The following is a 15450-nucleotide window of genomic DNA, read 5'->3' as shown; positions in this document are numbered from 1 at the left end:
CTTGTTAGTCATCACGAGATAGAGGATGCACTGGACTGCCCTATCCTGGACAAGAGACATTTAAGGCGAGGGGGGCGGGTGGGTGGGTAGGGGAAATGACCCTGCTTGCTTTCTCAAAGGTACACCAGCCATCCGAGGATATTAACTGCTCAAAAAACTCAAGTCTGTATTTAGGTGTCCCCCCCCACCCCCCACCGATGTCAGGACCTAGGGCGCAAGTACAAATAGATGCCACATTGCCTAGCTGGATTATTTAAAATTATAAATCATTTCTTCTAACTGTCAACCTTAATATATTCTATTCTACCTTGACAAATACACATCTTTGATGATGCGGAAGACCAGGCTCAGATTCAGGATTCCTGAACTCCTGACATTTGGGCACTTGACTGAGGTGGTAAGGGGAGCCCTGGGCGGGCTGCAGTGGTGGCCCAGGGCCCACTTGTTGCATTCTGTGCACACAGCAACTCAAACGCCCAAGTGATGTGCCGCCCCCTCCCGCAAACACAGCTGCCTCTTAGCTAACGTGTGGGGACGTCCAGTCCGAGCCCTAGAGAGGATGAATGTGGGGAAGAGGCACAGCGTCCAGCCATTGTGTGTGTGTGTGGGGGGGGGTGGTGGTGGGGGGGGGAGCCCTGGGCTCACATTTCCCAGCCCTTGGTCCTGCAGGAGGGACACGGGTGCCAGGTGGGCACGGTCCCAGCACCCTGTGGGAGGGCTGTAACCACAGGGGGCTAGAGGGGGGCCTCTAACGCACGGTGCCTAGGTCAGGCTCTGTCGCCCAGCTGGAGGGACGGCCCTGGGTGCATGTCATCTCTCCTCTCGCCCCACGGCGAGTGCGGGGAACCGTGTTGGGCCGTCTCCCCAGCACCCAGCACAGTACCCGGCCCCCAGAAGTCACGTCGCACACAGGTGCGCACGCTTTGCTCCACTTAACCCTTCCGTAGCCGCCCCGCAGAGAAGCCCTGGGCGGTTGCGGGAGGTTAAGTGACTGGCCCAAGGTCACACAGCCAGCCGGGGTGGGGCTGCTTTGCGCTCACTTGGCACCACCCGGCCTCCTCGCCCGTCCTCGGCCACGCTGGGCTCTTCTCCGCCCTGTGCTGGACGGAGGCCCGCGAGCCGCGCCCGGGGCCGACCGCCGCCCTCCCGGCCCCGCGGCCTCGCACGCCGGCCCCTCCCCCGGCCCCTCCTCCCGCGCCGCGCCGCGCCGCCGCCGCGAGGCCCCGCCCCCCCTCGGCGGCGTCACGTGCTGCCCCGCCCCCCGCGCCTGCGCGCTGCCTATTTCCCGCTGTCAGGATGAGGAGGCGGAGGTCGGCGCTCCGGTCCGTCTCTGCCCGCGGCTGCGGCGGCGCCGGCGGCTCCAGCCTTAGCGGTTCCTCCCTGGGCGGCGGCGGCGGCGGCGGCGGCTCGGTCGACGCCTCCTCCGCCAGCTGAGCCCGCGGGAGCCCGGGACGCCGGCCGCCGCCCGGCCATGGCGCAGCCGGGCCCGGCTCCTCAGCCCGACGGTGAGGCGCCCACCATGGCCGGCGCGGCGGGCGCGGCCTCCGGGCGGCGCGGGGCGGCGGGGGGCGCGCGCGGGCCGGGGCCCCGAGGGCGCGGGGGGCAGGGCGGGGGGCCGTGCGGCGGGCGGGGGGGCGGGGGGGCCGGGGTGCGGAGGACGCGGCCCCGCAGGGACGCGCTCCGGGCGGACGCCGCCTCCGGCCTTCGTGCCTTCAGACTTCGCCGGGAGGACGCCACCTGCGTGGTGGACCCGGGCGCGAGCGTCGGCGCGGGGGCTCCGGGAGCAGGGACGGCGGGGTTGCACGTGCGGGGCGAGGAAGCGTGTCCCTCGCAGCGCTTGCCTTCTTGGAGGGGGACAGAGCCCCGTCCTGAGCCCTCCAGGTGCGTCCGAGCCCGCCGTGCGTGACCCCCCGGGAGGCGCGGGCCGACCCCCGACCCCCGGCGGGCCGACCGCCTCGTCCCCGGTGTGAGGCCGCGCGCTTGCTGCTCGGCGGGGAGCCGAGGTGAGAAAGCTCTTGCGGGTGCGTTTCTGCCCCGGGCGCGTGCGCCCGCGGCTTGGCGGCGCGAGTGGGACCTTGGCCGGTGATGCCGGGCACACGGGAGGCGCTCAGTGCACAACGCGGCCGGTGCCTGCGGCTGAGGCTGAAGCTCCAGCGTTTCCTGGAAAACCTCGCCTTTGTTCTGCCTTGGGGAGCCCGGGACAGTGTTACCCGATGTTGGGGCCAGGGGCTCCCCTGCAAGCGCCCGGCTTTGGGTTTGTGGGGAGCCCCATCCCCGGAGTCGCGCGGGGAGAGCAAGCGGGGCTGTCGTCAGGCTGCGCGTGGTGTAGCCCTTACCTTTGCTCGGGTGTCGGGGGAGAGCACGGCCTTGCCACAAACCCGCCTTTGTTGCTGCCGACGGAGGCAGAGCCCAGAGCGCCCCAGTGGCCTCTGGCCCTGGTCTGCAGTGGGGGGGATGCTCAGCTGGCCGCCGCCTTCTGCCGGGCTGCCTGGAGACAGGGTCTGGGCGGCTCAGGTGACAGGACAGCCTGCAGAAGAATCCCCCCCCTTCGAGGATGCCGAGTGGTCTTCCTCGTGAATAGGCAGAGGTGACTAAGCACTTGGAAGAGGGTGGGAAAAATTAGCTTTAGGAGATGTTGCGTTCTTTGGCTATTCTTAGTGCAGGTTTATTCCCTGTTTCTCAGATCCTGTGACTCCGGGATGAGCTTCAGTTTGCATAGATGGCAGTATTTATTTTCTATTAGTGTAGTAAATGAGCAGCCACAGCCCCTGCACAAAAGGAGAGCGGGTTCGGTAAATCCCAGTGCTTTGTGTCAGCATCTTCTTAGAAGTTCATCGTGGGGATTTAATCTTTCTCTTTGGCCGAACTTAATATAGGTCACTTTTTTAACACCTTGGCTTTAGGCTCAGATGTCCTTGCCCTGATGGGTTTTAAAAATACATGTGGACTTCTTCTGAGCCACACTGACAGTCGAAGATAACCGTTCAGTTTTTTACTTTAATCCCACTTTTCTCTTTTTTGTAAAAATTTTTTTCAAGATTTTATTTATTTATTTGTCAGCACAAGCAGGGGGAGCGGCAGAGGGAGAGGGAGAAGCAGGCTCCCCACCAAGCAAGGAGCCTGATGCGGGACTCGTGGGATCATGACCCGAGCCGAAGGCAGATGCTTAACCGACTGAGCCACCCAGGTGTCCCTAATCCTGCTTGTCTCATTTTAGAAGCCGCTTGTCTTTTATGTTGATATTGTTTAACTTTTTTTCGACATATCTTTGTTTTCCGTGGAGATATGGTAGATTAAGAAAAGGATTGATTTCTGTGTAAATTGATAGAATGAAATGTAATTTCCTTTTTATTCTTTTTAATTTCTTGTTTTGTAAGTTTATTGAAAAAGTGTTTTTTTGTTTTGCTTTGCCTTTTTTTGCTGGTGCATGTCAGTTTATTCATTTAGAATTAAGGTAATTTTAATAGCCGTAGAAATTTCATCCAATTATTCCACTTCATCTTTTTTTTTTTTTAAAGATTTTATTTATTTATTGGAGAGAGAGAGAGTGAGAGAGAACATGAGAGGGGAAAGGGTCAGAGGGAGAAGCAGACTCCCCACCGAGCAGGGAGCCCGACATGGGACTCGATCCTGGGACTTCAGGATCATGACCTGAGCCGAAGGCAGTCGCTTAACCAACTGAGCCACCCAGGCGCCCTATTCCATTTCATCTTGAGAATTCAAAGACTATGTATAAAGATTTTCAAATTTTAGTATTTTAAAATCCAAGTTAAACTATATCGTAGAAGCATTTACTCTGATTTCATTTATTTAAAAACACTGCCTTGTAAAGTCCCTCCATTGAAAATGTGTGTGTATAAAGAAGAAATATGTCTTCTCCCATCTCCCAGAGGTCACCGGTAGTAAGTTTCCTGTTCTTGACCTTTTTCCTGTAGTTACACAGACGTGCTAACTTGTCCACCGAAGTGGACATGCTTTCCGCAGATGGGTCTGCGACTTGTTTGTCTCGCTTAGTGCAGGTTGGCTGTAATTATGACAAGCTTGTGAGTGGTCCTGTGGCTGTGTCCTGTGCTGTCAGCTCTGCATGCCTTGCTGAGGGGATCTTCGGGTCAGTGGGACGCCTGCTGCTGTGATACTGTTCCTGTTCTACTGATGAGGAAACTGAAGCACAAACAAGTTAGAAGTGTCTGTAGAGTTCCGTAGCCAGGAGGTGGGGGGGGGGGGAGGGTGGGGGGCAGAGGTCCAATCCAGCCCACCTCATGTCAGGGCCCTCTGGTCTGTTCACCAGATCATGGGCTCCTTTCAGGGTCATTCCATCACATGCATGTACCACACAGGATTTATTTGTTGGTTTTTCTGTTGATGGACAACTGGTTTTCATCATTGGACAAGTTTTTCATTTTATCAGCAGTGCTACCGTAGATATCCTTGTACTTGTTTTTCAGGTACTCTTTTGCTTCTGTAAGACTACTGACTTAAAGGACGTGAGCTCTGAGTGGTTTAAATTTTAATAGCGATCGCTAGCTTACTCTCAAAAAAGGTATCAAGTTACATACCTGCCAACAGTGTATGAGAGGGTGGATTTCCTTTGCACTCTTACCAGCCCTGGATAATGTTAGCTGTTTTAAATTTGTATCATCTGATAGATCGAAGAAATGATATTCTTCAGTTAACAGATGTTTGTGTACCTTGTCTTTGCAAAGCCCTGTGTTAGGTTCTAGGAAATCCGGTGATGAACTACTCGCCAGGCACGGCTGTAGGTGTTTGGGATACATCAGTGGGCCACGCACATGGTAAACAGCCCTGCCTTAGTGTGGGAGAAACAGATACTAAACTACAAACATAAGCAAATGGTTTAGATTGTCAGGTGACAAATGCTGTGGAAAAGAGGAAAAATAGAGCAGGGTAGAAGGAAGGGGGATGGGCTGGTCAGCCTTATTGAGAAGATGGCCTGAAGGAGGGAGAGAGGAGAATGTTCTAGACAGGGGTCAGTTTTTGCAAATGCTTTCAGGAGGGGTGTGTCTGGCATGTTTGGGGAAGGGCATGGAGGTCAGTATGGCCAGAATGAAGTTATGGGGGGCGTGGTGGGGGAGGTGGGAGAGGGGAGGGAGAGGAGAGCAGTAGGATATGAGGTGAGAGGTCATGGCATGGCCTCAGATCTTGTAGGGTCCTAGCAGCATTGATTGGCTCTCACGATGGGAACCATTGAGAGTTTTGAGCAGAAGAGTGATGTGATATGACTTATGTTTTAAAAAATCACTGGCTGCTAGATTGGCAATAGAGTAAAGGGAGGCATTAATCTGGGAAGAAGATGGTAAGGCTTGGACTGGATGTATTGACGGAGGTTATATTTTGAAGGTTTGACCAACAGGATTTGGATTAGATATGGAATGAGAGGGGAAGAGAGAGAGAGAGAGAGAGAGGGAAAGAGGGAGAGGGAGGAGTGAAGGGTCACTCAGACGTTTTTGGCTTGAGCAACAGTGAGAGGTATGCAGTGCAATGAATGCCTATAATTTAGGGACTTGACCCATTTAGGGAGTCCAGGAAAGGTTTCTGAGGCAGTGGTGCTAGAGCTGAGACCTGAAGGGTGAACAGGAGTCCCTGTTTGGAAGAAGCAGGGTGGTGAGAGTACTGGAGAAAGGCCAGTATGGGCTGGCCTGAGTGGGTTTCAGCCTCGGAGCTGGAGCAGAAGCCACTGAAGGGTTTTAAGCAAGTAGATGACGTGATGGCTTTTAAATTTGTACTTCCCAGATAGTGATTATATGTATTTGGTCTTCCTTCTGTTGTGCAGAAAGCTTTAATTTTTACATAGATCTGACCATTTTTAAAATTTTATGGTTACTGCTCTTGCTTAGGAAGACCTCCCCAACTCCCATGTTTATTAAAAAAAACAAAAACCCTCATTTTCAACACTTTTATGGTTTTGTCTTTTATATTTAGTACTTTAAACCATCTAGAATTTATTTTTGAATTTTAACAAGGTTTATACTAAACAAAGTTTAGTATAAAGAAGCATTAGCGGGCGCCTGCGTGGCTCAGTCGGTTAAGCGTCTGCCTTCGGCTAAGGTCATGATCCTGGGGTCCTGGGATTGAGTCCCACATCGGGCTCCCTGCTCATTGGGGAGTCTGCTCCTCCCTCTGCCCTTCCCCCTGTTCCTGCCCTCTCTCTCTCAAATAAATAAATAAAATCTAAAAAAAAAAAAAGCATTAGCTAACCAGGAGATTACCTAAGAGAAAAAGAAAATTCTAAAGAATATAGGAATAGCAAGTATACGGGGCAGCTGCTATCCCTAGGGCTGAGGCGGAGCGCCCAGGGAAGAAACCAGTCTTCAAGAGGCCACTCCCAGAACTGAGATCCAGACTTTGTTGGCCTTCTGGGATGCCACTTTCTGGCTTGCAGGGAGAAGCCACCTGCATCTGGAATTTATTTTTGACACGACGCAGGGATCTAATTTTATTTTGCTTCCAAATGGATAGCCAATTGTTTTAATACCATTATTCAATAATTCATACATTTGGTTCATTTATTATAACTTGAGAAATCTCCCAACTACTAAACTTGCAGAGATACTTGATCCAGAACACAAAAGCCCTGAGTTCACCCTGCAGTCTTACTGCTCCAATATCCCAACCCACAGTAGCCCAGGATTGTGCGATAGTCTTTAATTTGTGTGTTTTACCTGGCTCCCTGGGGACAGAACTGCCTTTGACTCTTAAGGGCTCTGGTTTCTGAAATCTCGTGACTACATCATACAGGAGCTCTTTATGTAGTGAAATATGATGTGCTTTTCTTGTATAATCATTAAATGGAGTTTAGTCTTCAGAGGAGTATCTAGTAAACATTTTTGGATGCTACAGTTGTGGGCGGGTGGTGTGGGGGGTGGGATGTAGCAATGACTGAGAGAGAGACAGTTCTCCTTTCAAGAGTCTTGGTCTAGTGAAGGAATGGGCCTGGGGCACACTGACATGAACCGAGGAGGGCCTAGCCGTAGAGGCTCGTTTTCCTCTGCTGGATCCCAGAGGAAGCTGCTACTAACAGTCGGAGAACAGGAAGAGTTATGAAGGAAGGTGTCTGTTCATTTTTCTCATTAGATAACCTGAATCTCTTCCAGGTGGTAGACTGATTTCTGTTTGAATGCCCCTGGAGAGCGAGCAAACTCACGACCTCCTGTTTTTGACTAGTTACAGTGTTTTTGTGTGTGCTTTGAGCGGAAGCTTGCCTCACCATAACTTCTACCCACGGGTTTTAGTTCTCTTCCCTAGGACCACAAAGAGGGAATCCAAGGCATCTTCTCTATGTGAGCCTGAAGAAATCTGATAATATTATGTTCTTCCCAGATATTCTTTTTATTTCTCCTCTCAGGTAGTTTTGAATTTCCTTAACATCTCCCCCCTGATCCCCCATTGTGTCAGCTTAAACTTGCATTGCCTTCCAGGCACTCAGAAGGTGTCTTTAAAAACTTTTTTTTTTTTTTGAAGTGTAGTTAGTACATCGTGTTAGTTTCAGGCGCACGGCATAGTGATTTGGTAAGTCCATGCGTTAGTCTCTGCTCACCACAGCTGTGGTTGCCATCTCTTGCGGTATCATTGGCTGTATTCTCCATCTGACCCTTTCGTCCCCATGACGTGTTCGTGCCATCACCGGAGGCCTGGACCTCCCCCCCCACTCATTCTACCCGTCCCCGCCCCCCCGCTCCCCTCTAGCAACCATCTGTTCTCATTTATGGGTTTGTTTCTTTCTGCCTTTTGTTTGTTTATGCATTTGGTTTTTAAGATTTTACATAGAAGTTAAATCATGCGGTATTTGTCTTTCTCTGACTTATTTCACTTAGCATAATACTCTCTAGATCCATCCATATTGTCACAAATGGCAAGAACCCACTCTTTTTTGCAGCCGAGTAAAATTCCATTCTGTATATATACCACATCTTTACCCGTTCATCATCACTGGACACTTGGGTTGCCTCCGTATCTTGGCTATTGTAAGATGATGTTGCAGTGAACATGGGGGTGCATAATCTTTTTGAGTTAGTGTTTTTGTTCTCTTACTTTAAATACCCAGTAGTGGAATTATTGGATCATATGGTAGTTCCATGTTTAATTATTTGAGGAACCTCCGTACTGTTCTCCACCAGTTTGCATTCTCACCCTACAGTGCACAAGGGTTCCTTTTTCTCCACATCCTTGTCAACGTTTGTTGATTCCTGTCTTTTTGACTGTAGCCATTCTCACACGTGTGAGGTGGTATCTCACTGTGGTTTTGATTTGCATCTCCCTGATGATCAGTGATGAGCATCTTTCCATGTGTCTGTTGGTTATCTGGATGTCCTCTTTGGAGAAGTGACTTCAGGTCTTCTGCCCATTTTTTCATCGAGTTATTCTTTTGGTGTTGAGCTGTAGAAGTTCTTTATGTATTTTAGATAGTAACCTCTTATTGGATATATCATTTGCAAGTCTCCTCCATTCACTGGGTTGCCTTTCAGTTTTGTTGATGTTTCCCTTGCTCTGCAAAGGCTTTTTATTTTGATGTAGTCCCAATAGTTTTTGCTTTTGCTTCCCTTGCCTGAGGAGACACATCTAGAAAAATGTAGCTATGGCTGATGTCAGAGAAATTACTGCTTGTATTCCCCTAGGACTTTTATGGTTTCAGGCCTCACCTTTAGGTCTTTAATCCATTTTGAGTTTATTTTTGTGTGTGGTGTGAGAAAGTGGTCCAGTTTCATTTTTTTGTATGTAGCTGTCCAGTTTTTCCAGTACCATTTACTGAAGAGACTCTCTTTTTCCCATTGTATAGTCTTGCCTCTTTTATCATAGATTAATTGATCGTATAAGTGTGGGTTTAGTTCTGGGCTCTGCATTCTGTCCACTGATGTATGTGTCTGTTTTCATGCCAGTACCATACTGTCTTGATGACGACAGCTCTCTAGTATAGCTTGAAATTTGGAATTGCGGTATCTCTAGCTTTGTTCCTCTTTCTCAGGATTGCTTTGGCTATTTGGGGTCTTTTATGATTCCATGCAAGTTTTAGTATTATTCTGGTTCTGTGAAAAATGCTGTTGGCATTTTGGTAGGGATAGCGTTGAATCTGTAGATTGTATTGGGTAGTTTGGACATTTTATCAGTATTAATTCTTCTAATCCAAGAGCATGGAATGTCTTTCCATTTTTGTCATCTTCAGTTTCTTTAATCAGTGTCTTACAGTTTTATAGTTTATAGAGGTCTTTCATCTTTCATTAAGTTTATTCCTAGGTATTTTATTCTTTTTGGTACAGTTGTAATACTCATCATTCTTTTGATGATCTTTGAGACGGGTGTCCGTTGTTAATGACCTCAGGTGGGACCTGATGTTTTCTAGATGTATTTTACCTGTAGAGAGTAGTAGGTATGGAGACATAGGACTGAAAAGAATCTTAAAGACTAGTTATCTTCCCTAATTTTACAGATCAGGAAATTAGGGACTAAAGAAATGGAAGTGACTTGCCTTGTAGCGAGACAGTACTAGAATTTAGGAGAATGAGGCTGTCATTTCTCTTCTGGTTACTGCTTCTGTTTATGTAGAATGAACTTTGCCTGGAGGCCTCATTAGGATGTCGCCTGAACAGAATCATAGAATTGATGTAATTTGATTATAGTCAAAACACACAAAACTCCTTATTATCATTCCTTTTTCTTTAATACTTCCATTCTTTAAATAAATATTTACTGCTTATGCCTTATGCATGGTGGGCATTGTGTTGCGGGTATTACAACAAAATAGAAGTGCTCCTTTTGTTATGGAACATGAAGTCTGGTGGTGAATACAGACAGACCCCATGAGGAAAGGGCATTTTGTCTGGCTGGTGGTGCTGTCCCCACACCATGTTTGTCATGGAGTACATACGAGCTGTAGGTGTTTGTTGAAAGAAAGTCAGAGGACAATGTGCTGTTACGATAACGTGGTAGCTTTTCTTCATTTACGGTACTTGGACAACACATAGTAGGGAGCATCCTAAATCATTCCGAAGGTTTAGTTAACGTAGGTCCTTCCCTCCACTCAACCCTTACTGCACCCCAAGTTGTATTGGAGAAAGTGGTATTTGGATAGAGCCTGGAGAGTCGTGTAGAATTTCTGACAGACGGCAGGGGTGTCTTGGAGAAAGGTGGTAGAGGAGCGGTGACGCCTTGGAGGGTGCTGCCGGAGCATGTGCAGGGTGAGGTGAGGTGAGTGAATAATCTGGTGGTGTGGGAGCCTGTGTCTTGGTAAGAGACAGGCTTGAGAAAAGGGGTTGAGCCTGGATGGTGGACAGCTTTGCTTCTAGCTGAGGAGTCTGGGCTTTTCTGGGTGATGTGGCTGGGCGTGTGTGTTTTGATGGAGTCCTGGTGTCACCCAGCCTGTGCTATATAGGAAGCTTGCTCTGGAAGTTACACAGAGGGTAGATCGGCAGGTGGTTAAGGAGATTGGCTAGGCTGTTACTGTGGTCCAGGAGAGGTGATGGGGTTCTATCTTTTTTTTTTTTTTAAAGATTTTTTTTTAATTTATTTATTTGAGACAGAATGAGAGACAGAGAGCATGAGAGGGAGGAGGGTCAGAGGGAGAAGCAGACTCCCCGCCGAGCAGGGAGCCCGATGCGGGACTCGATCCCGGGACTCCAGGATCATGACCTGAGCCGAAGGCAGTCGCTTAACCAACTGAGCCACCCAGGCGCCCGATGGGGTTCTATCTTATGTCTCTGGGAGTGGAGTAAAGGAAGTAATAGATGGGAGAAGTACTGTGGTGGGCAAATAGCAGCTTGCTGGACACTTGGTCTGGGGTGCAGGCAGGAGAGAAATGAAGGAGGCTTCTGAGAATATAGCTGCTGATCACCAATCTGGGGGACCAGCGGGAGGGCGGGTTGAATAGGAGAAGGTGGCAGATTTGGTTTTAGTATGTTGATGTGGAGGGCTAGTGGGATAGCCGTGTGGAAATACCTAGTAGGTAGCAGGACGTGTGGCCTGGAGCTTTAGGAAGAAAGCAGGGTGTGGATGAACTTTCAGTAGGCAGATGTTTGGAAGTCCTCCAGGGTGAGCGCCGCTCATTGCGTACGCTTGTTGCATGATGGCCCCTGTGTTGGGGAGATTACAACAGAAGGACAGTCTGTGAGGAGGGCCACAGATGAAACTGATGGGTTGGATGAGGAGGAGGAAGCCAATGATGAATCGTAAAAAAAGGAGAGTTGGGGGAAGATTAGTGTTATTAAGAGTGTGCAGGGTGATGGTCACCAGTAGTAAATGCTGCACAGAAGTCAGGGGAAGACCCGAGTGGTCATCGAAATCAGCACTTAATGACTGTCGGGACCTCCAGGGGAAGAGTTTCAGCCAAGAAGTAAATAGAGGCGGCGTGGGTAGACTGGCGTTTAAAATCGTGGTGATACACCTGCTGTCAGGGCAGCCGCTCGGGAAGGGCCACAGGGTAGTGACGTTGTGTTTCAAAAATAGAAACTGGGGGGGCGGGCTCCTGGGGGGCTCATTCAGTTAAGAGTCTCGGTCTTGATTTCAGCTCAGGTCCTTCAGCTCAGGTGTCGGGCTCCACCACGGGGAGTCTACTTAGCTCTCTCCCTCTGCTCCTCCCTCTGCTCACGCGTGTGCTCTCTCAAATAAATAACTAAATCTTAAGAAGAGAGACTCATTGTCGGTGCTGGTGGAACTGCCAGTAGAAAGGGGGAGCCTGAAGATCTCAAGGAGAAAATAGGTAGGACCAGCTCTCTGAGGAGCTGAGAGCAGATTAGATGGAGCAGGAACTGGAGAGATGGATCTCATCCTACAGAACAGAAGGGAGAAGGGAGAGAAGACTGAGTTAGAGGAGAAGCTGACTAAACGTACATGCAGCCTCCGTTCTTTTTCCTCGTTTATGCAGCGTACATGGTCTGCCTGCCACCTGCGAACAAGGTAAAATGGTACCTGCCCCCATGGATGGTGTAGCTTTGAGACCTTTGTTGCAGCCAAGTAGATTAGCTCACTCATCCTCGCCTGGATTCCTCATCTTAACTGCAGAACACGGAAAATAATTGGGCGGTTTTCCCAGTTACCCTGCAGGCAATACAGCCGGTACCGTTCTAGATGCACAGGAGAGAGAAGTTAATTCATTAGACACTTTGGAGACTGTGGGCACTGGTGCTTCGTTCTGGCATGGAACCTCTGTTGAGAAAGGCTGGGAGAGTAATACGTACAGGAGATGATTAGGTCCTTAATACGTAAAATCTGACGGGGTGCGGGAAGCAAACCATGATGTAGGGTACCATTCCTCTGGTTAAGGCTATGAAAAATCAAGACACATATTTACCGCTTAATCCCCACTTGACATCTACTTTTTCTAAGCTCCTGCTACGTTTGTTGTCTACAAATAACCGACTGCTGCGGCCTCCCACCCCCTCTAGATCTCATGTCCCTGACGTTCTTATCTACTCCAGAGCAGAATTTGTTTGAAACTACTTTCTTTCATTTTATTGTGAACCTTGTAAGCTTCTGTAGACAGTTACAGAAGGGATATTAACAGTTTAGATCCATCTCTGTTGCAAAAATTTGCTATGCGTTTGTTCCGAACAGATGAAAATTTAGTCTTCCTACGACACTTCCGCTTTCTGTGGTAACTGTATTAGAAAATTCTTAATTTGATCGGGCCCAAATAAGTTCCCTGCAGCTTATGCACCTTGGTTCTGGCCTTTGGAACAAATCAGAACTAGGCTATTTTCTGTTCCACACAGAAGGCCTTCAGATGTTTAAAGAGCTTGCTCGCATCTTGGTGGCTCCTGCTGTCAGGGTTCTGCGCCCCCACCATTCTTCATGGCTTCCTCTGCTACGGTAGCCAGATGTTCTTTTTTTTTTTTTTTATTCTTATGTTAATCCCCATACATTACATCATTAGTTTTAGATGAAGTGTTCCATGATTCATTGTCTGTGCCTAACACCCAGTGCTCCATGCAGAACGTGCCCTCTTTAATACCCATCACCAGGCTAACCCATCCTCCCACCTCCCCCCTCCAGAACCCTCAGTTTGTTTTTCAGAGTCCATCGTCTCTCATGGTTCGTCTCCCCCTTCGATTTCCCCCGCTTCATTCTTCCCCTCCTGGGTAGCCAGATGTTCTAATGCCGTGTGGTTTGCTATGCTCAACCTAAAGTTGGCGGAGATAGTCCAGACCTAGAGTCTGTGAGACTTGTGGGTGGTTCATCAGAAACATTCTTTTTGATCGAGACCCTCAGCCCGCTTTCTAATGTTTGCTAACATTGCCTCAGTTTATGTTTCTATTCACTGTATCATATTAGTTCATAGTAAAAGAGCAACTGTGATTTATTGAGAAGCTGTATGACTTGCACCATGCTGTGTATTTTTTTTTTTTTTTAATTTTTTGAGCGTTTATAGTAGGCACTGGGGATACGGATACAGTTACAGTAAAAAAATAGACTATTTTTTCAGAGAAGTTTTACTTTTTAATTTTTTTTAAAAGTACTTTTTTTTTTAAAGATTTTATTTTTAAGTAATCTCTACGCCTGACATGGGGCTTGAACCTACAACCTGAGATCAAGAGTCACATGCTCTATTGACTGAGCCAGCCAGGTGCCCCTTTAGAGAAGTCTCAGATTCACAGCGAAATTGAACAGAAAGTACAGTTTCCTTACACCCCCTCCCCCACCGTCAGCATTCCACATCTGTTGGTACATTTGCTACAGTTGGTGAGCCTGCTTGTGGTGCCTCATTATCGCCCAAAGGCCATCATTTGCATTAGGGTTCGCTCTTGCTGTTGTATGTTCTGTGAGTTTGGATGAATGTACAGTGACATGTACTCATTCACTGTTGTAGTTTCATACAGAAGTTTCACTGCCCTGAGTCCCACCTGTTCATCATTCTTCTCCGCCCCTCCCCCCCAAATTCTTGGCAACCACTGATCTTTCACTGTTTCTGTAGTTTCGCCTTTTCCAGAATGTCAGGTCATTGGAATCCTATAGATCGGCTTTTTTCACTTAGCAATATGCATTTAAGGTCCCTCCATGTGTTTTTTGTGGCTTTTCAGCGCTGGTTAATATTCTGTTGTATGGGTGTACCAGTTTTCCCTTCGCCTACTGAAGGACGTCGTGGTTGTTTCCAAGTTTTGGGGATCACGAGTAAAGCTGCTGTGATGCCGGTTTCTCTGTGGATGGGTGAAACCCAGGAGTGTGATTGCCGGGTCGTGAGAGTATGTCACAGCGACCACACCGTTCTGCCTTCCCGCCAGCGGGGAATGAGCATTCCTGTGGCTCCGCCGCCCCACCAGCATTTGGTGGTGTCCGTGTCTGGGGTTTTCTCCATTCCAGTGGGTGTGCGCTGCTGTCTTGCTTTAATTTGCAGTTCCCTAATGACAGGATGGGAGCATCTTTTCATATGTCTATTTGCTGTCTGTATATCTTTTGTGAAGCGTCCGTTCAGAATTTTGGCCCATCTTTGAATCAGGTGGTTCATTTTCTTTACTGTTGAGTTTTTAGAGTTCTTTGTATATTTTGGATAACAGTCCTTTATCAGATGTGTCTTTTGTGGCTTGTCTTCTCATTCTCCTGACAGTGTCTCTTGCCGAGCAGTTTTTTTTTTTTTAAAGATTTTATTTATTTGAGAGAGAGAGCAGGGGCAGAGGGAGAGAGAGTGGGAGAAGCAGGCTACCCGCTGCGTGGGGAGCCCAATGTGGGACTCGATCCCAGGACCCTGGGATTATGACCTGAGCTGAAGGCAGGTGCTTAATGGATTAAGCCACCGAGGTGCCCCCAGAAGTTTTAAATTTTAATGAAGCCCAGCTTATCAATTATTTCTTTCATGGATTGTGCCTTTGGTGTTGTATCTAAAAAGTCATTGCCATACTCAAGGTCATCTAGATTTTCTCCTGTGTTTTGCTCTAGGAGTTTAATAGTTTTGCATTTTACATTTAGGTCTGTAACTCATTCTGAGTTAATTTTTGTGAAGGGTATAAGGTCTGCATCTAGATTCTTCTTTTTTCATGTGCAGCCTAGCTGTTCCAGCACCATCGTTTGTTGAAAAGACTGTCCTTTCTCCATTGAACTGCCTTTCCTTCTTTGTTACACATCAGTTGACTCTGTTTGTGTGGTTTTGTTTCTGGGTGCTCTGTTCTGTTCCATGGATGTTGTATTTGTCTACTCTTTCATGCTATGTGTTTTTAAATTTCTTAATTAAAAATGTTCGCATCGAAAATAATAAATGCTCATGGTAAAACATTTTGTAAATTTCTAAAAAAGAGAGGAAAAGTCCATATAAGCTCATAAGCTCATCACTCAGAGGTAAACACTACTAAAGGCCTGGTATATATTTTTTCCAGTTTTTAAAAAAGTATGTGTCCTGATGATTTAAAAGTGGAATCATGCTGCATATGCTGTTCTCAAGCTTCCTTTTCTTAACTTTCTTTTTGATATAGATTGTCATCAATTTTGAAATAGATCATTCATTTTTGTGCAATT

At 48.0% G+C, this 15450-nt stretch overlaps 1 protein-coding gene across 3 annotated transcripts in view; it reads left to right on the top strand.

Annotated features, from left to right (window-relative positions):
- Positions 1-1275: 1275 nt before the first annotated feature.
- Positions 1276-15450, top strand: part of RABEP1 (rabaptin, RAB GTPase binding effector protein 1) — a 109321-nt gene continuing 95146 nt past the window's right edge. For all 3 annotated transcript variants that reach the window (XM_064582578.1, XM_045889996.3, XM_064582574.1), the window contains exon 1: positions 1276-1505. In XM_064582578.1, the coding sequence (XP_064438648.1) occupies positions 1472-1505 (34 nt within the window). In that variant the 5' untranslated portion in view covers positions 1276-1471. The remainder of the gene's footprint in view (positions 1506-15450) is intronic.

This window comes from Mirounga angustirostris, unplaced genomic scaffold (genome assembly GCF_029215605.1).
Source record: "Mirounga angustirostris isolate CCGP_5_RB_7025 unplaced genomic scaffold, mMirAng1.0.hap1 SCAF_17, whole genome shotgun sequence".
Classification (NCBI taxonomy): Eukaryota; Metazoa; Chordata; class Mammalia; order Carnivora; family Phocidae; genus Mirounga; species Mirounga angustirostris.
Note: the sequence above shows the minus strand (reverse complement) of the source record. Positions and strands in the feature narration are given on the sequence as shown.